The sequence below is a fragment of the Micropterus salmoides genome, unplaced genomic scaffold (genome assembly GCF_014851395.1).
Source record: "Micropterus salmoides isolate LMB-PRFRI ecotype aquatic unplaced genomic scaffold, ASM1485139v1 Ms_hic_scaffold_3, whole genome shotgun sequence".
NCBI lineage: Eukaryota > Metazoa > Chordata > Actinopteri > Centrarchiformes > Centrarchidae > Micropterus > Micropterus salmoides.
In genome coordinates, this window is record NW_024042261.1 from 11,664,912 (window position 1) to 11,685,656 (window position 20,745).

The following is a 20,745-nucleotide window of genomic DNA, read 5'->3' on the forward strand; positions in this document are numbered from 1 at the left end:
ACCTCAATTTGATCATTCTGGGAAATGGGAAGATTGGGAAAGTGTTGTCACCATACACCGGATCTTTACTACAAATATTTCTAAGGATAGGCTCATTCTTTCAAATGCTTCTGCAAACATTATCTTTGGATATAATCCACAGTCCTGTCTATGTGCAAAAATGCATGTCTTTTATTGGAGTTGTGCTATAAAGGGCAAGGCAACAATAACTACAGTGACCAATAACTCTTTTCAATGCACAAATGGGCATCTTAAATGTTGATGTTAAAAGCTTTAAAAGACCGATCGTTGTCCATGTGAAAGTATCATCATAAAGTAATGGCCTATTTAACATGTCAAATTACATGTATTACAACAATGCATTCATTGTGATTTGTACTAGTAATATTATTTAATTCCCTACTGTTGCAACTAATATTGTGAATAGTCCCCATAAATAACTGCATACATTGGCATAGGTCTATGCATAATTGTATGATAAAACCAAAATTCATTGATATTGAATGTGATTTCGTGTATAACAGTTTCAAAAACCATCCAAGACGACATTATGCCAACAGTCTTTTATTATCATTCACATCACCTGTGACTTGTTTAGCAAAACAGTTTCCATCTTCACTCCAAACACCTTTCCATTACAAAAGTAGAACACTTTAATACATTCTCAAACACTTTGTATAAATCATTAAACAGTTGGTATGTATCTGTACCGCAGGCACACATTGTGTATATATTACACTTCATAAAAAAATACATATATAAATGCCACACTTGAAAATCCCACTTCAAGTTTTCATCAGTAGTTGGTTGATAACCCACAGATAATAACCCCAGGCTTAATCAAATGCATTAAATAACACCTCAGAAAATAAATCTTTTTAAAAATCAGCAATATGCTCTAGGAACCTCACAAAGGAGGACACTTTTTCAAGGAAGACCTTTTACATATAAGCACACACACACACACCTAACCACAGCAGATTCATACCTTCCCATAGTGCAAATCACATTTTTTTCTTCACGTATTTCTCTTGGTTTAATGACCCCACAAGTGTATCCCACCAATCAGTAAACTCGATTACTCTGAGCACACATTTACAAACAGATGAGCCTGTATACACTCTTTCATATATGCAAACATGGAGTTGCTTGTTGTACATGCTCTGACACAAACATAACCTCGATGTGGAAATGTAACCCCAGGACTGATCCAATATCCTCACATTGGAGGATTAGGATAATTTTTCCTCTTTCCTTATGAGGACATTTGTTAAAGGGACAAGTGTACAAGAACACACATACACAATCCTGCATGTGCTGTCCCAACACAAACACAAATTTTCATACAAGGCCACGTGTTTGGGGAATGCAGACAAGGATCCCCCCTCCACCGCTGCAGATAGGGTAAAAGCCTGAGACGTCCCATGAGCACAGACAGTGAGATGTTTTAGACCTGGATCATCTGGCTCAGTGCTTTGTTGTCAGTCGCTCTCCATTTAAAATCAATGCTTTGACCTCAGAGTCCAGTACCGCATGCAACTCCACCCCTGAGTCCCAGTCCTCATCCTCCCCGTTCTCTACCACTACCAATCCTCTCCCTCGGTGCCCTCTCCTGGACCGGTGACCTCCCCATCTGATGTCCAGGTGGGCAAATATGACCTCCAGTGTGTAGTAGAGAGACCAGAAAAGAGCAAAGCAGCCCAGCAACAGCAGAAACTGGAGGAGAGGACAAAGAGAGATAGAGGAGGTAAATCACGACAGCACTAAACCACTAATGGATGCATGTGTGGATGAGGCGGAAGACAAAAGGCAAGAACGGCTACAAGGAGGGGAAAAGGAGAAGTCGTCAACGTAAAATTGCTGACCAAGTCAAAGCACTCTTTGACTTTAGTATTAGTATTCCTCTGGCTGGGGATGGGGAGTGCCAACATGATGGTGAATTATTATTGTTGAAAGTGACTTGTAGTAAGAGTAGTAGTAAGTGCATCCAACCTCTGTAGGAATACGACCAAGATGTCATGACAACCAACCTCTTTTATTTTTTTTTTTTTTTTTTTTTTTAAACATAGGGCTGTTTCCAGTCTGAATAACCAGTAAGACTGTACAGTTCCCTTCACTGTTGTGTAGGCCAGTAGCAGTCTTGGATGTGTACTTAAATAAATGTTTTTTTTATGCATGCAGTTAGAAGGATGAGATTAGCTTGGATCTATTACTGGATGTCTATGGGAGCAAATAAAAGATTACATATAAGTACTTCTTCAAAGATGCATGAATTTTGGAGTTTTTTCACCACAAATAGTAATTGGCAGGCAGAAATTCCTGCCAGCCACCATCCTGCTTTCATTTCCACAGATTCAGACTTCAAATGAGAGGTTATGGTTATATGGATATTAGGGGTGTAACGATACACCAAATCCACGGTTCAGTTCAGACCTCGATTTTTGAGCCACGGTTTCGGTTCACACACGCAGTTGGAAGACAATAAAATTGGTTGAAGCTGTAATATTTACAAAATATAGGCCTACAGCTTGCACTAACATACATTACTTGGGCAGGCCGGCCAGGTATATTTGCACCTGCCAAAGTATATTTGGCAACCCACTTAAGCATTTTGCAGAAAACTGAATCACGGATGAGTTTATTGAACGGGGTGACTTTATGAGATGTACTGCTGATGGAGAAAGTCAGCAGAGACTCATACAGGGAGAGAGAGACAGAAAGAGGCAGAACAAGCCGGCGTGTTTGCCGTGAGAGACCATAGGTGCAGGCTAACTGTGGGTGCCTGTGTGAGTGTGGGGAAACTGCGACACAAGACCGTGGACTTTTGTGTCACAGTTTCAGAACTGTTACAGCCCTAATGGATATACATAAATATCTGGGGCTTAGGCCTGCCAATCCTTGTGAAATAGGCAGTTGCCTGTGAGTCTAAACTCAAGACAGGAATGTGTAGATAAACTGGATAAATATATCCGAAACAGCTGTTCAAATTGTGTTTGTTCTTATGAAAATATGCTTTTTTTTAAAAAGTAATAATGCTAGGCTACCAAGAACAAAGTATCCTGAGCTAAAGTCTTTTAACTTATTTACTCAGAGTGATGAGGAACATTTCTGAATTGCCTACAAATGGAACTATCCCTTCAATGTTGATTTTCTGAAGGAGTGAGCAGTCTGGTTACCAATATATTGAGTTTGCTGTGAAGAAAAAAAAATATCCCAACCATTTATAATTTATAAAATCCCCTCAATTCCCTGTGGGGAATATAGTGTACCTCGGAGAAGTCCCTTAGCAGGGAACAGGTATACAGGGTCTTATAGGCGGTAACACCACAGTTAGTAAGTTACTGAATTAATTTGGCTGACAAATACAAAAGTAAACTGTCCCGGCCTCTCATAGACTGAGAGAGGTAAGAGAAGATAGAAAAGGTTAAAGAGAGACATGGTAAATATGTAAAGAATTTGGTTTCGGGTCGTGTACGGTTTACCTTTAGGCTGTTGGAGGTGAAAGGGTTGACGATCTCTGGAGGGATATCCAGGCCTGGAGGGCAGGGCAGAGAGAAGTTGCTGTCCAGATAATTACCACTCATAGCCTCCTCCACCAGCCTGTCAGTTAAAATGCACAACATATTTCAACAACAAGGCAGTTCAAAGTACTTGAATTCAGGTTAAAAGAATTTGAATAAATTAAGAATGAGAAACTAAGATGAAAGAAAAACATTGCAACAAATAATTAAAATGGCAATGAAAACAGAACACCATTGCAGGGAAAACAGGCTTAAAACACCAAGAAAGAAAAACAAACATCTCAACACTGTCCAGATGGCAGCATGAAAAGCCTGCAAAGTCTTACCTCTGTCTGTTCCTGACCTCGCTCTGTGTCATAGAGGAACCATACAGGGTCAACGCCCACTGCTTCAACACTCCCACCGCGGCAGACGAGGGCTCTTCAACAGGAACAGAGAAATGGGGGTCAGTGTGGCAAGGTGAGGTGCAGTAGGTCAGGGGGAACCAACATGAACAATAACAGAAATGTGTGTTTTTGTGTTTCCCACTCCTGAAAAGACATTCCCATCCCATTGCTGACACGTCACAGTGTCTGTCACTTCTGTCAGTGCTTGAGCAGCGTCTTACCGTGGTCAGATATCTTGAGGGTGTACTGGCCTTCAGCTTTCTCGCCCCAGCAGCGCACAGTGGAGAAAGTCCAGTCCTTGTACCCTGCAGGGTCACTGTGCAAAACACAAAGAGACTACTTTATTGGACTTCAGTCAAAAGTATTTTCTGAGGTACTGTCACATATTATTATTGCTGATTTCCTTTTGTAGCCATAAGAATACCTCCTTTTAACTCCAGTAAATTAAGGCACTGGTTTCACTTAATCATATTTTATCAAAACAATAACAGTGCATGGGTTTGTGCGAGTGTGTACCTGTCGACGGGACGGCGTGCCCCAATGACTGATATCATACCGCTGGGGCAGATCAACAGAATCTCCACATTGCCCCGGTAAGGATGGGTTATGGTCACGGTAATGGCCACATGCTCCAGAGTCTTCATTCCAGACTGTTTCAGGTCTGCAGCCGAGACTGAAGGAGAGGAGAGAGCAGCTTAGTCTGTGTGTGTGTGTGTGTCTGTGTGTGTGTGTGTCTGTGTGTGTTTTCATTCCACCATTTCCTGGATTGATGAGGGAAGTCATGTGCCTGTTAATGGGAATATTTAACCCTCCATTATAACAAAAGAAAATGCAAACATATTCTAGAATATGCGAAAACATAATTATGCAATCACTTTGAATACTTTAACAGGGTTTCTGCAGGATTCACCAAGTTAAATTTAAGACCTTTTAAATACAGCTTAGAAGTATGAAAATTAGTAGTGACAATTCAGAACAGAGTTATTAATTATCACTTTTTTCTGTATGTTTCTAAAAAGAAATTAGTTAAGTTAATATGACCTGGTCCTAAATAAGCAACATAAAATGGATGGATATATGGATTAAGGAATTTAAAATTATTTATTTAAGTTCACTGACGTTTTTGCTAAAATTGACGCTTGAGCAGATAATTAGATGCTTCCTAGTTACTGTAGGTAGCAGTAGTGCCAAGAGCTGAATTCAATGCTTTTTAAGACATTTCAAGACCTGCAGATAATCTGTTTAAAAAATGTTTTATTGTATTAGCATTATATTCAGACTGATGCTGTAATATGATAAAACTGCACGGATCATGGAATAACAATTGTAAGATTATACATAAGCTCATACATATTTTAAACGTTTTACACTTAAAATATGGCAATATAAGAACTTAATGTGTTACTAATGTGATTACATTATCTATCCATTTATCCACTTTAAATACATTTTAAATACCACTTCCTTTTAAAATTATTACATTAATTGTATTTTATTGCACATGTGATAGGGAGAGAAGACAAGCTGCTAGCTGCTATCAGGATGAGCCTAAGATAGCTGCATACAGATATTTCTTCGACACTTTCTCTCCTTAAAACTGTTATCAGTCTTCTTCCTGACCACCTCCCGCCCTCCTGTCTGGTAATGTCCCGGCATTTCCTGGGCTCTGACTACTAATGAGCCGTGGTTCTCTCTGACCATGTAGGGCTGTACACATCCTCAGGGCAGGGAGGGATGTGGAGGGACGCAAAGGGACTGGGGGGGTGGGGGGGGGTTGCAAAGAGTGTAAACAGAGGTGTGGAAGGAAAGGAAAGAGAGAGTCAGGGGACAGATGTAGGGAAAGAGGGAGGGGAGAGACAGTCAGGAGATGGAGACAAGTTGAGGAGAACGAACCGAGGGGGCAAGTTAGTAAAGTGGAGGCCGGAAACAACGAAAGGGGGGGATTGAGAAAATATAATGGGGGAGGACACAGAGGTAGAGAATTGGAAAGAAAAGAATTGGGTAGAGATGCATTTTCTAACACTGATGTCGTGCTATGGAAAAAAGCTCCACTTTAGTGGTATTTAGGGACATCATGCTCAAGTTCAATTCAACTCACTCATGTATTCAATGTGATTTCCTATGAATTAATTTTTTCGCACCCTTTTGGCTTCATTTTTTATCCAGAGCTTTTAAAGACAGCCAATATCCACTGAATAAACTCTCTCCCCTCCAGGGGGTTTGTACCTGTAATTATATATATATATATATATATATATATATATATATATATATATATATATATATATATATATATATATATATATATATATATATATATATATATATATATATATATATATATATATATATATATATATATATATATATATATATATATATATATATATTATGTAATATTCCAACCTATTGTCCAGGCAACAGAAGGACCTGTCTATGCTCAGAGACAAAAGGATGAAGACATATCTTGGAGCAATGAGTGGTAAAACACGTTCTGCTCCTCTAAGAACACAAACCACCAGCTTCTTCATTTTTCAGTTCAGTCCCAGTGTTTTCAAAACCCTGTCATTACTTGTGCTGCATTCCGTCTCACAATGATGCTCTCGTTTTGTCCTGTGTTATAAGCCCCTTTCCTTTCCAGTGGTGCGCTCTCACCCCTCCCTAAAAGTACAAACTCACTCCCAGCCAAGCTGTGACATGTTTAGTTTAGCTCCAGCCAAGATGATGGGGGTTATAACTGCTATAACCTCCTAGTCGCCATTAGCTTAATCTTCCGTCATTTAACACATGGTAAGGCCAGACGCTATTAAGTATTTGGGTCAGCCATAAAGTTTTGTTTTTTTTAAAGTTCAATAAATGCATGATATTTCCTAAGTCAATGAGTAATCATTTTAAATAATCGTGATCATTGACCAAAATAACCGTGATTATGACTTTTGACATAATCGAGAGCAGAAAGAGTCTCCATATGTAAGTTTGGTCCAAAGTTGACAGGCAACGCATCAATGATGACTCTCAGTTAGAATTTAATAAAAGGCAAGGCAGGTTGGTGCTGGGGGAACTCCTATTGGCAGATTGCTGATAGAGACCTACTTTACTACAACACATAAGTTGACTGACTACATTTTGTTTTGCGTCGACTCTGCACACTGGCCGCAGCATGTAACATATGACTGTCAAAAACTGTACCGCAATTCTTTGACCCTTGCTGTGACTGTCGCAACAGTCTTCTAGCAAGCTCAGAGTTCCGATTTAACCCTGGGAAGAATACAGGAGGACGCTGTAATAACAATGCATGTCACAGCAAGTAACTACCCTCTATAACGTTTGCTTATCTCACACACTGAGAGCGACTTGCTTCCCAAATCAAACCTGCTTGTTTATGTCACATACACAGGTTACCCACAAGGGGGAGATCAGTTCTCGATTCAGTGCATAGGGGTACTATGTACGAGAACCAGTTTTGATGGGAGGGGGTGGGCGGTTGGGAGGACTTGGGCCATGCGGAGGGATTTGCTTTTGGGGGGATAGGTTGGGTTACTCAAATAAATTCTATAGGTGATCATAAACCCTGAGCAGCATGCTTTATTGATGAGAGATTTAGTGTTCACTGTAGCTGGACATTTTGTCCTTTGTCTTTTCCATTTGCATTTTCCCCCTTTGTCAGAACAAATTCCAGCTGAATGCTGAAGACGTCATATTTTTTTACCAACTGTTGTCTTCACTTGCAATCTTCCTCTTTTCTTCACTTCAGAAAAATCCAAAAGGTTCAGCTCTTCACTGGCATGGCGCGCACACACACACACACACACACACACACACACACAAACTGCATCTTTCCATAAAACAATTTAACCCACTCCCACCTGAAATGGACTGACAGTACCATGGGCATGTGACTGGTCATTAGTAGGTCTTAGCCAGTCACTGCGTAAATGTGCACAAACACACATTCATGGCAACAGTGTTCACATGGGAAGCCAGCAGTTGGAAATGCTTAAGGGGCAGTCCGTCAGCCAAAACACATAGAAACTACAATAACAAACACTGTTGAGTAGTGCAACAGGCAGACCTGCCTGAAAAGCCTGTCAGGAATTTGACCAAGACTGATTGAACAGAGGATTAAATGATAAAAAAGTGTAATATAGTAGTCTGATTTGATCCAATTTCTGTTAGAAATAAAGCCCAGACACACTGTCAGCAACTCTTTGCTTTGTCCTAAAAAACTCTTATTGCATGAGACCACATGCACACACACGCACCCGCTCCTGACTGTAATGAGGCCATAAAAGAGGGAAGACACAGATCGAGGGAGGAGAGGGAAAGAGACGAGCGAGAAGGAAAAGTTTCTGCTGGAATGACGTCACCATGAGCATATGTGAAAAAGTGTGTGTGGAGGGAAAAGAGAGACAGATCGCATACACAGACGGACGAGTATGAGAGAATTGGACGGGGTGGGAAGTGAAAAAGAGTTGTCAAATGCAAAGATAGATTGGGGAAAAAAATGAAGATGCAACAAAAAAAAAAGAAAAAAAGAAAATGGAGGCAAGCTGTGAACGCAGGAACTCACAAACAAGAGAACATTACCTAATAAGGAAAGGCAGACTGACTGAGGAGCAGACAGGGAGGGAGGGAGGGAGGGAGGGAGGCAGCTACATAGTGCAGTGTGTAAACTCGACAAGCAACTGTCCAATACAGAGCTCAGAGCTCAGAGAGAGAGAGAGAGGAGCAGACAAGAGTTACCGTTCCATGTGCGGATCAGCTCGCTGGGATGGATCAAGATGGATGCTTCCTCCTTTATTACTGAACTCTGATAGGACACGAGGAACGGCACAGACTCCCACACCTCAGAGACAGAAGAGCAATGAAACGTTGTAATTGTAATTAAATGATTAATTCAAAAAGTAATTAGTAAATTAATTGAACTGGGAAATAGCTAGTCCGTGCTGCCCTACTTGTGTGTATGTGTGGATTTACCTTTGCAGCATTGACGAGTCTCCATGCGTTGAGCAGACCGAAGCCGTGCTGGTGACTGTGATGGAAACCGGCTCCATTCACCCTCCAGTCTGCACTGTCGTCACACTGTTAAAACAAACACACACACACACACACACACACACAGCGAAGTTTACCACCTTAGAATACACTGAACATTACAGACGGATGATATCAGTAGTCTTGACACAATTAGTCAATTAATTGATTAGCTGATTGACAGAAAATAAACCGATATTTATTTAAGCAAATGTGCCAAACATTCAAATCTTACCAAATGTAAGGATTTGCTACTTTTTCCCTTTTTTTCCCCCATTGTAAATTGAACATCTTTTGGTTTTCGACCGTGTGCTGGACAAAACAAGCTATCTCAAGATGTCACCTTTAGCATTTTTCACTATTTTCTTACATTTTCTGGACACATGCTGAACATAACTGTACGGAAACCCTATGCACCCATCGATTCAAACATACTTTTTACTCCATTTTCCCGTGATAATGGGATAATTTTCTCGAGATAACAAAACAGGAACGTTTCTTTAGGATAATTTTCACAGTGGTTTTCAGTGTCAGTGGTTATCTCAGTTGGTAGAGCACAGGAGTCATAGTCTAAGGACTGTCTGTTCGATCCTCATGGAACACCAACTCCTTTTTTTAATTATCTTTTTTTTAATCCTCTTCAACAAAGTTCTTATGACAGGACTGTTCACATGCTCACAGTAAAGCATGTGCCGGAATGTGAGCATCCCGGCGATTGGTACACATCCATCAGCCTATGGACTTTTCATTTCCCCATCATTCCCAGGCAGAGGAAATTCCTGCACTTCTCGTTCATGGGAATCCATTTAACGTCACACATTTCCTGATGGCTATTTCAGAACCTTTGAAATAGCCGTCGGGAAATGTGTGATTCGATCCACACAATCCTCGGATTTCGAGTCCTGTACTCTACCAACTGAGCTAACCAGCAACACTGAAAAGTTTGCTAAAATTATCTTAAAGAATTGCACCTTGAGATCACGAGAAAATTATCCCGTTATCACTGGAAAATAACGGCCGTTATCTCGAGATCACAAGATAATTGGGAAAACAGAGTAAGACAAAATATTTGAATGGATGGCTGCTTAGGGTTTCCATTTAACTGTTAGTGACATTAGAACACACTTTGTCCACTAACAAATAAATCTTAAGAATTTTTTTTTTATACAAGGTGGAGCTCCCCTTGTGCCACTGAGAACCCCCAACTACCAGCAGCCTTTGCTATATCACGAGTGACGACTCTGTGGTATGTTAAATGTTCATTCTGATCAATTTGGCGATAATTATCAGATCAACAGCGCAGCAACACCCAAAGGAGGAGTTTCCCTGAATAGTTCTGAGACAAATATCCAGGTGAATGAAGCATCAACACACCTCTGACCTACCTTGGTGGCAGTGAAGGCGATGATGTGCTGGACGTCCCTCCAGCTGAGACAGGGACGGACCTGCAGCATGAGGGCCACCATTCCTGCCGCCAGCGGGGCCGCGGCAGACGTGCCGGTGTGGCCCTCCGTGCAGCCGGTACCTTTCTGCATGGACCAGTCTGATGTCACCTGCAGAGACAGACAGATGAGTTAAGCGCGGGAATACGAATACCATGGAGCAACACACAAACAGTGTCGAGGGGGTAATAGCTCTGGCAGGAGGCCAAACACAAACTGCCACTAACATATGTACGTATACATTAACAGACGAGTGAGGTACAAACTCTAGAGCATGAAGGCTCTGTAACTAAACTTGCAGCAAAGAACACTTTACTCAGGCGCCAGTGTCATGGAGCCATACTCACAAAGCGACATATTTACTGCAGGTGGTCAGAGTTCAAAAATATTTGTGTACAGTTGATGGGATACATGGAGGACTGTGTGTCAGGGGTTTAAGGCCCTGAGGGAGGGTCAGCGTTTAAAGAGATGAAATGAAGTAGAAAAGTAAAACTGTATATACAAACACAGAATGAAGATATAGGAGTTTGAAATCCTGTCAGATAGTGGTTGACCAAAATGGACGTAGGAGAGGAACGATTTATAGAGAGGATTAACTTTATGAGCAAGTAAAAACAGACCAGTATAATATGGTTTTACAGCTTCGTCTCTCATCACTAGTCAAGTGGACAGTCAAATCCACCCATATGCAAGGCGCACGCCTGCCAACATGTGTCATATCTCTTCCTTGTTAACCACCCACTGGTACACACATTAGTGACAGCCTGTTTGACAGAAGGACCACAGCGACGCCGGCTGAGGGATTCCCAGCCCTCTGTGTTTACATGCAGATGACATGTGGGCCTTTTCCAACAGCTGTTCAAGCCATGTTGAAAGTTTTGAGCTACTATGCAGTGCCGTGCACTCAGCTGGGCTAGTCATTCTCACCCAGAGCAGCTGTCCACGTGGGGGGAGTTTACAAGAGTCATCAGGAGACAAGTTCTGCCCCTCAACATGCTTCACATTTGTGTCTAATAAAAGTCAACTTATATTTAATTAGAAAGCATCTATAATGTTGTGTCATTGTGTGGTTAGCCACAGCTTTTTCTTAGGGCTCAAGAAATCACTGATGAATTATCAAGAATCCCTGATGAATCAGTCTCTAGATAATCAGCAATCAGCAGAAACGTTTGACATGAACCGTTGAATCTTAAGATCCACAAGATGCCATCAAATTTCCAAAACCCCTTTCCAGGCTTTACGGACTCAGAGCCCTGTGATAAAAATGCATCTGTGAAGGCAGCTGTTTGTGGTACACTATAAATGGGTTCTTCAGAATAATACATTAATGGGCAGCGTGGGTAAGCACTTGGCCTGTGAATACACTGTGGTCAGTGGTGGATCAGTCTTCTCCAGAGAGAGCCAATCCTGGCTAAGCTCTTCTGCCTCAGGCGATGACATCCCCGGTCCAAACTGTGTTGCCGTGGCGACACCCGCAAACAACAGCAAATAGAGGTCAGCGGCTTCAATGGGCCCTTACTCCTGTCACCATCCGTCATCTTTTTCAGATGAAAAATAAGTCTCTGCTCCTGCTTAGGTGGAGCTACTCTTTTACGAGCTTTCAGCAACATTTGTCAGTGGGGTTGGATGATGTCTACAATGAAACATCGGGATGGACAATGGCATCGGGTGTGGCCCGTGGGGAGAGGGGGTAGCGTCCTATAAAGGCATGTGTTCACTGGCAAAGCCTTCACTCTGTAAAAAACTTGGTAGCCTATAACATTACAAGTTGTGGACACGATGGATATTTTACAAGCACAGTCCAGGTAAAGCAACAGTGAACATGTTGGTTTCGGTTGTTTGATAGGCTATGTCATTAATAAGCCGGCATGCGGCTCACCTGCTGCCGTGAAAACGGATCGCAAGTGGAAAAAAGACGAGTTCTGTGTCTTTTGAATGACTTTATAAAACATACTGCTGATGGAGAAAGTCAGGGAAACACAGAGAGAGGCGGGGAAAGCCGGTGTGTTTGCAGTGAGAGACCTGAGGAAGGTCCAACCAAAAAGAGAATTCACAGGTTTTTTTCTTCCATATTCTGAAACTCAGTCAATGAATTTGACTGAGTCTCTTGTTCAGCTGAACAATAGAGAGACAGACAGTGTCTCCCATGGTACCAGATCTTGCATAAATGCTTCTCTTCTACAAATCACTTTCTTGGCTCCCTAATTCGCTGTGATTGGACCAACTCCAGAATGTTTTTTTCCAGCTCGTCATCGACTTCCTGCTTTCCTGTTGTTCCTTTAGCCACTATTCATCCATTCTGTAGTATAGTCATCTTTGTGTGTGTGTGTGTGTGTGTGTCTCTCTCTCTCTCTCTCTCTTCTGGTAAGACCTACAATGCTCCTCATCGTGCTCCCCCCACTGCTGAAAGTGACAGCCAGCATGGACGCACACTCTTCAGCGTAGAAGGGCATCTTGCCTTCCTCATCAACCGCTCCTGTAATACACACATCGATTATTTACGGCCCAAGGCGCACATCTCCACAGCCAAAACACAGGTAAACTTACACACACACACACCCCTGAGAGACTGTGAGTCTTACCGACTGTGATGGTGTAGATGGAGTTGGCATAGCCGTCATAGTTGCAGTTGTCATTGTATAGTCCTCCATTGCCACTCGCAACCACAAAGATACTGCCGAAACCTTGTCTGCCTGCAATTACCCCGTGCTGCAGCGCTGCCTGTGGAGGAAAAAAAAAAATGATGTCTTATACTTTATACATTCAAGAACCAAAACAAAATCCACAAAGTATGAGCACTGTACACAGGTTTTCTACATGCCTACTGTAATTGATCTGTTGTAGTGTACTGCCCCCTGCAGGACAAAAACAGGGCTCCACGCAAACAGTCTTTCTCTTACCTTGCCTAGGGGGTGGGGTCCATCTACAGTGTGCCCGTCATCATCGGGACCCCAACTAGAGAAGACAAGAGTCTAAATAAAAATTCAAGCAAGACTTTCAAAATATGGCATTATTGCAAAGTAAAAGTTACATAGGAAATGCAGACATTTCACTGCAAGCAAGCAAACAAAGGTTGTCAAAGGCTTGTGGAATTGAGAGACTCGTGCGCACATACATCTGTGATATGTTACCGTTTCTTAAAGCCACTTTCCTAATGGAAATACCTAATAGGACCAGAAAGACACGTGCTTGTTACCTGCAGCTGTAGATGTCGTTGACCTGGTAGTGCTTGTTGAAGGCTATGGCCTCCAGGCTGTCTGTCAGCGGACCGTCCAGGACTCGGATACCTGAAGAGAAAACAACAAGCGAGAGAGAACATTTGCCCTCAGCTTCTGTCTTCTTTCCAAATTAAATTCCCTTCTCCGTACCTGCCACCTTGCTGCCGTAGGCCACCCCTACTGCACAGAAGCTGTTGTTGGGAACGGCTGCAATCTCTCCGGCACATCGTGTCCCGTGGTGGTTGTCGCTCTGGAAGTCTGGGTGAGGCATGGGGTCTGGGTCATTGGAGTTCAGGTCGTAACTGCCCTCTGGACTCTAAGAGGGAAACGTTTATAAAAAGTGTAAAGTTTGTTGTTTTAATCTATTTAAACTGGGTGCAGTAGCGACACTATCAGAAAAAATGTCTACCACTACTACGTGAAACTCATTACTGAATTTCAATAGGATTTGTTCTAAGCACCTTTTCTGCCACTACTTTCTCCACTTTCTTCCTGGTTGTTGCTGCATTAAACTCTAAGCTGGCAAACATCCAAACAGTTTCTTTCCTTTATCGCTTTGACAGCGAGATGCGCAGTTCATAGGTAAGTAACAGGAAATGTTAATAAACCCATTGATTAAAGAATGGCACCACTGTTAGTTTTGACTTACATAATTGAGGTGGATGTCCTGGTGGGTGTGTTCCACCCCATCATCTACCACCACCACCGTGACTCCTCGGCCAGTGATGTTGCGCTCCCACACCCCTGTTACGTTGATGTCCATACCCTTAATGAGGTCATTGTGCTGCAAGAACAAGAAGCGTAAGGACAGGATGAGGTAATATAAAGGGGAGGAGGACACAAGGTACAGGATAAAAAAGGCAAGTCAAGGAAGTAAAAAAAGAGCATACAGTGAAAAGAAAAGGGAGGTTAGGGTGTCCAAAAGTGCCTTAGAAATGCACTGTGTGATGTTTTTGTATCCACAGGACTCTCACTGTGTACTGTCTCAGGATGTACAGCTTTAAATACAAGTGTAAGGCTGTATTCACACCAAATCAGGCATTGTGGTGAAATGCCCACATGACAAAGAAACTTGTTCACCATGTAGCATTCTGCTGTATAACAAGCAACTGTGAAGAGACAATGATCGCAAATGGGCTGTGTAGTGACGCTTCCACACCGCCACACAACCCTGCACTAATCGCAGCAACACCTGATTTGGTGTGAACACACCCTAATGCAACTACAAGCAGAATGACTATAAAGCAGACTGTAATGAGCTCAAGATTAAAGGCTGATGTGTAGCGGTATCTGTGCTCCCTGACTGAATGAATGTCTCCATCTGTAGTTGATCTCTCAGAATCAGAAATACTTTATTGATCACCGAAGGGAAATTCTTTTGTCACAATTGCTGCACACTTGTCAAGGTAGACAGCTAAAGAGTATATAGATATAAGAGTATAAATATAAACACAAATATAAAGGAGTGTGGGTATGTACAATATTTACATTATTAAGAATTATTATGGTTAACCAAAAAGTACCAGTGAATAAATAGCAGCAGAGAATATTGCACGTTAATTATCAAACAGGTAATACTGGACAGAAAATAGATAATAAGGTCTAGTTTAATAACAGACTGTCAGACACTTAAAGGCGCTCTGTGGTGCATTTTGGGGGAATGAGTCTTTGAGCAGCACATCATGGAGTGGGTGGGAGACATTGTCCAAGATGACCTCTCTGACACCACCGACAGAGACCCAGCTCCACCCCCACAACGTCACTGGCCTTGCGGATCAGTTTGTTGAGCCTGTTGGCGTCCGCTACCCTCAACCTGCTGCCCCAGCATGCAACAGCAAACAGGATCGCACTGGCCACCACAGACTCCTAAAACATCCTCAGCGTCGTCCTGCAGATGTTGAAGGACCTCAGCCTCCTCAGAAAATAGAGACGGCTTTGGCCCTTCCTGTAGAGGGCTTGCGTGTTTTTGGCCCAGTCCAGTTTATTGTCAATGTGCACTCCGGTATTTATAATCCTCGACAATCCTCACCAGCCATATAAAGGCATCACAATAGATCTGTGTATTTTATCTAGCACTTTCGCCAACTGACTACGCTCCAGTAGACTCACTACCTCAAGGCATTGACCAAATAAGAGGTTGGATGAATGTCATCTATTAAATAAAAGACAAAACTGAGATCATTGTCTTTGGTGCTAAAGAAGATTGGATAATAGTGGAGGCTCATCCTGACGTTTTCAGTCAACAAAATAAGTCAGAAATCTTAACAGGCTGACTTTGTTATTGACTTCATATGGCTGTTAAAACTGAGATTGAAATCGGGCCATTATAACTGATTTCAAATCTAAGTTTTAACAGCCATATCAAGTCAATGACTTGAGTTGCCTCTGCACTAGAATGTGCTATATAAATATACTTGCCTTGCTGTAGCTGTATCTGTAGCTTCGAAAGTGCCAAAATCACCCACAGCATTTGACTAAATCATGAACAAGTTCCAGGCTGCTGCAAAATGACCACATTAACCACACTTTGCTCTGCAAACATCCAACAACTAACCAACTATGTTTGCTAAGTCATATCCTGCAGTCATGTGAGCGTAATTTTGGCAGCAGTGACATTATTGTGACATGTAAATGTAACCAACTCTAAATCTGAATGTGGCCTTATTAATTACTTGACCAAAACTCTACAACATCAGACTGCAATTATATCCACAAATACACATTAAATTTAAGAAAGCACACCGTCTGCCCTTGTGTCTTATATTTATGCTTTGCCACCTGCACCTCAGTCTTACTTTAGACAACAATATTACTTCTCAAGAGAGACTGTTGTTCTTACCATGCTCCAGTGTTTTTGGCACAGCTGATTAAAAAGTTCTAAGATGAGTAATGCGACTGGCAGGAAAGATAATGAGTAATAACCACAACTCGCACATGTGTATTCTACTTCACCTTGTCCTTTATGCATACGTGATGCGGTGTGTAAATAAAGGAAAATAGCACATGTGGCTGGATATACCCACATCGTCCTTACTCATATGCCCTAGTACTTTGCATCCTGATTGAGGTGTTACATGATGATGATGTTAAGAGACTACATTGGCAAATCTTAGTTTTTTTAGACAGCCGTTAAATTAAATATAGGCACTAATCTAAGACGAACCTTACTAGACAACGAAGGAATAATCAAGATCGAAACAACGATACACAATAGATTCTCACCAGGTGCCACTGTTTAGGGTAGCGGGGATCGTTGAACGCCATTGATCTCTTAGAGCGGCTAAGCACTCTCTCCTGTGAGTGCCACAGGACATGAGGGTGGGCTGCCAGGACATCCCCAGGCTGGACACTCTTGCTCCAAACACCGGCCACAGATCCAGTTTCAGGCTTGATGGAACACATCAAGTAGTGGCCTTCCAGCTGTCCAATCTGGCCTTGGTTCTGCAGCCCAGCCTGTTCTGCTACCTGGGATGGAGAGAATACTGATGATAAGTAGCCTACAAATTAAACTGGGGCTGTACTTCTTAAAGTCGGCAAGTTGGGGTTTTTCTCAGACCTTGGCAACTTTATAACAGATTAGATGAAACTTCAGTGATCCTTGTGGAGAAATGGGGCTGTCGCAGAAATCCGGATACAAATGTTTGCATTAAACATAAAGCAAAAAACTAATACTGAATAAAAAAAAACTAAATGGCATACTTAGAGAAAGAAAACTGAATTACAAAAAGCTGTTTATTAAAAAAAATGTATCATTCCCACAAATCATCTTCAATTTCTTTTTTGGTCTGAACATAGAAATTGGTGCCTGAGCTTTGGGAAAATTCAAGGACTGGCACTCTATAGAACAGAAAGGGTTCATTAAGTACTGTACCCTGTCAGCTATCACATCCATGTGCATAGAGCTTTGTTCAGCATCTTCTTTCTCATGACGTGGGCCAGCGTGGAGCCGGACAGCCCAGGACTGACCCAGGCCGCAGGAGTGTGACCGCCGTGGTGAAGGAGGAGAGGAGGAAGAAAAGGGAATTGATGGGGCCACAGAGGGCAGGAGGGTCAGAAGCAATAGGGTGAAGGAAGACAGAAAAAGGAGGAGCAGGAATGTGGGAAAATAGGGCGTTGCCATGGCAACGGGGGGCGACAAGAAGGTTTGACCGGGCCAGCCCTCCTCATCTGAACAGCAACCTGGACGGGACAGAAAAAAAGGTCTTGTTAGTAGTGATGACAACCTGACAATGAGTGGCTGATTGCTTATCATCGGTGTGCTGCATTCAGAGGCCACTTATTAAATTCACGGCATCACACTAACTGGACGCCACCTCAGAGAGCTGCCGCCGCAGCACATTCAACCAACTGTTGTTAAATCAGAGTTCCTGCACTGACTACTGTGGAGAGACTGTTACAGATGAATGACATGACATGTCAACTATGATAGAAAAGACAATTAAATAACTTAAAACAAAAAAAATACCTTTGAGTTCAAGTGTAACATCAAAACGTCACTTAATTTCCCTACCTTGTTTTGACATGAAAAGGTGGAGAATGCATGCATGCGGTACACTTCAGCTATGACTGGTAAAGCGGTCTATGACACATTTTAAAATAATCTGCTTGGAACTAAAAGCTGGATTAACCTGTGTGTGTATCCGACCACTCCCAAATACAGTACACACAGCACAGTAACATCACAGGTGTTTTTGTCAGTCATTTAATGTGGGCAATTTAATTAACCCCAGATTTATTTTGAGATATGCACCATGTGAGCCTGGCGGGCTGGGGCCCCAGGGCAGCTGCCTGCTTTTGCCGGTTGTATTTCCAGTGACATTCCAGTGACAATTGTATTATAAAAAGGACCCCATTATACCAAACTATATCTGTTTTCCTTAATTTGGACATATACAATACAGTGAATGAGGATTTCTATGGGCTTGGGTTTCAAGCATCACATCCAACACCCAGTCTAATTATCCTAAAAACACCACACCGCTTCCTAAATATCTGTCTCTGTCCACATTTTCAAAGGATAAGATGCCCATAAATAAAAAGAAACACATAATGTTAGACAGGAGTATCAACAGATCCCCCCTTCAAACATTACCAACAATAGATGTTAATCACAACCGCTGCTTAAACTCTGCGTCCTTTTTTCCGTCACACACAGTGAAACCCCCTGATGTGTGCTACAAATTTGCTGCCATTGCGATAATCAAACCTGTTAGCTGCTGCTAATGTTGTTAGCAAGCTCACAATTTTGCTGATTGCTTAGTTTTTATTTAGCCGGCAGGTCAGCAAGCTATTTGGGCAGTCAGCTGAGGGTGGTAATGTGATGACTGCTACTGTGACACTCTGACGTTACCGCTATGATCAAATAAATTAACCAATATTAACTAAAAAAAATAACAGAATAAAGTGAGAACAACTTGGGAGTGGGACTCGAGTTCCAGCCGCATTGTTGTTGTCACAGTAAGTTCACGTCAGCTAGTGTCCTGACGCTCATGTCGCTGTGCTTTAGTGAACTCAGACAATGCGGATCAGTAGACGTGACAATTTAATAAGATTATACAATTACATCCTACCTTTCTACTGAATTCGTTTCTCGCATACGTTCTGTTCTTTTCTTCTTCTTCCTCTTCCTCTTTCTTCTTCTTCTTCCTCTTCCTCTTTTTGTTAATGATTGGGGGCAAGTGCAACTAGCGTTTAATGCCCATTACCGCCACCTAACGTTACTATGCTGCAGTGTGGAGAGTTCTCCATTTCTATTAGACTGGGGAAAAAAGAAAATCCCTCCGTTGGCGCCACGGTAACTCACCTGGTGGAGCAGCATCTTTGCTGCATGTTATCCCCTCTCTCTCCAGCAGTCACCATCACAATAAGGCAGAAATGCCACCAAACAAAAATATAAAACAAATCTGGATTTGGACACCTATATATCAATTAAAGGTCAACTGTTAATCTCCAAGAGAAACAAATGTTCTGTGGGAGTGTATGAGTGAAATACAATTGATGAATTCCTTAATGGCATTCTCTCAGCTGACAGGCAGAGAATCAATTCGCAAATGTCTGATTTATATTGCAATATATCACTGAACAAGTTGCAAATGTTACTTCTCTCTAATTATATCTGTTGAACATGAATTGATTCAAACAGTGTATTTGTGAATATTGCATTGTAAATTAGAATCAGAAGGAGCTTTATTGCCAAGTAGTGTTTTACACATACGAGGAATTTGCTTTGGTGATAAGGTGCTACACGTAGACTAACATACAGTCAACATAAATAAATGTAGAAAGATATAAATATGGATTGGAAGAACAACGTTGCATATATATAAATGTATATTATTCTGGGTCTGTGCCGTGCAGAAGTAACGCAACAGAAGAGAATATTGTGTACATAAAAATATACAACAACAAAGATCAACGATCAACAACAAATATGTGCAACGTGCCAGGTCTGTGCCCGACACGAGATGAAACAGTATTTACATGTGCAGAGACATTTGTAGCGTTTGCAAGGGGGGGGTGTCAGTGGGGGACCCGGGACTTGTTAATGAGGCTAGTCGCAGACGGGAAGAAACTGTTTTTGTGGCGAGAGGTTTTGGTCCTGATGGACCGCAGCCTCCTGCTAGAGGGCAGAGTCTGAAAGAGTTTGTGTCCGGGGTGGGAGGAGTCAGCTGCAATCTGCAATCTTTCCTGCTCGCCTCAGAGTCTTCGAGGCGTACAGGTCCAGAGGAGAAGAAAGATTGCAGCCAATCACCTTCTCTGCAGAGCGAAAGATGCGCTGCAGCCTGTTCTTGTCCCTGGCAGTGGCAGCAGCGTACCAGATGGTGATGGAGGAGGTGAGGATGGACTCAATGATGGCGGTGTAGAAGTGAACAATCATTGTCTTTGGCAGGCTGAACTTCTTCAGCTGCCGCAGGAAGTACATCCTCTGCTGGGCCTTCTTGGTGAGGGAGGTGACGTTCAGCTCCCACTTGAGGTCCTGGGAGATGATGGTGCCCAGGAAGCAGCAGGAGTCCATAGTGGTAACCGAGGAGTCACACAGGATGATGGGGGTGGGTGGGGCTGTGCTCTTTCTAAAATCCACGACCATCTCCACTGTCTTCAGAGTGTTGAGCTCCAGACTGTTCTGGCTGCACCAGGTCACCAG

At 42.3% G+C, this 20,745-nt stretch overlaps 1 protein-coding gene across 1 annotated transcript; it reads right to left on the reverse strand.

Moving 5' to 3' along the window:
* Nucleotides 1-548: 548 nt before the first annotated feature.
* pcsk7 (proprotein convertase subtilisin/kexin type 7) lies at nucleotides 549-19,245 on the reverse strand. Its single transcript, XM_038692448.1, has 17 exons — nucleotides 19,172-19,245; nucleotides 17,473-17,780; nucleotides 16,824-17,066; nucleotides 14,251-14,385; nucleotides 13,752-13,917; nucleotides 13,580-13,670; nucleotides 13,284-13,338; nucleotides 12,966-13,104; nucleotides 12,759-12,859; nucleotides 10,327-10,494; nucleotides 8,885-8,989; nucleotides 8,651-8,753; nucleotides 4,424-4,580; nucleotides 4,129-4,223; nucleotides 3,848-3,941; nucleotides 3,483-3,600; nucleotides 549-1,716 (listed from the first exon to the last, which is right to left on the reverse strand). Exons 2-17 carry the CDS (start codon nucleotides 17,719-17,721, stop codon nucleotides 1,468-1,470), a joined length of 2,268 nt encoding a protein of 755 aa, XP_038548376.1. The 5' UTR covers nucleotides 17,722-17,780; nucleotides 19,172-19,245; the 3' UTR covers nucleotides 549-1,467.
* Between the last annotated feature and the right edge of the window lie 1,500 nt (nucleotides 19,246-20,745).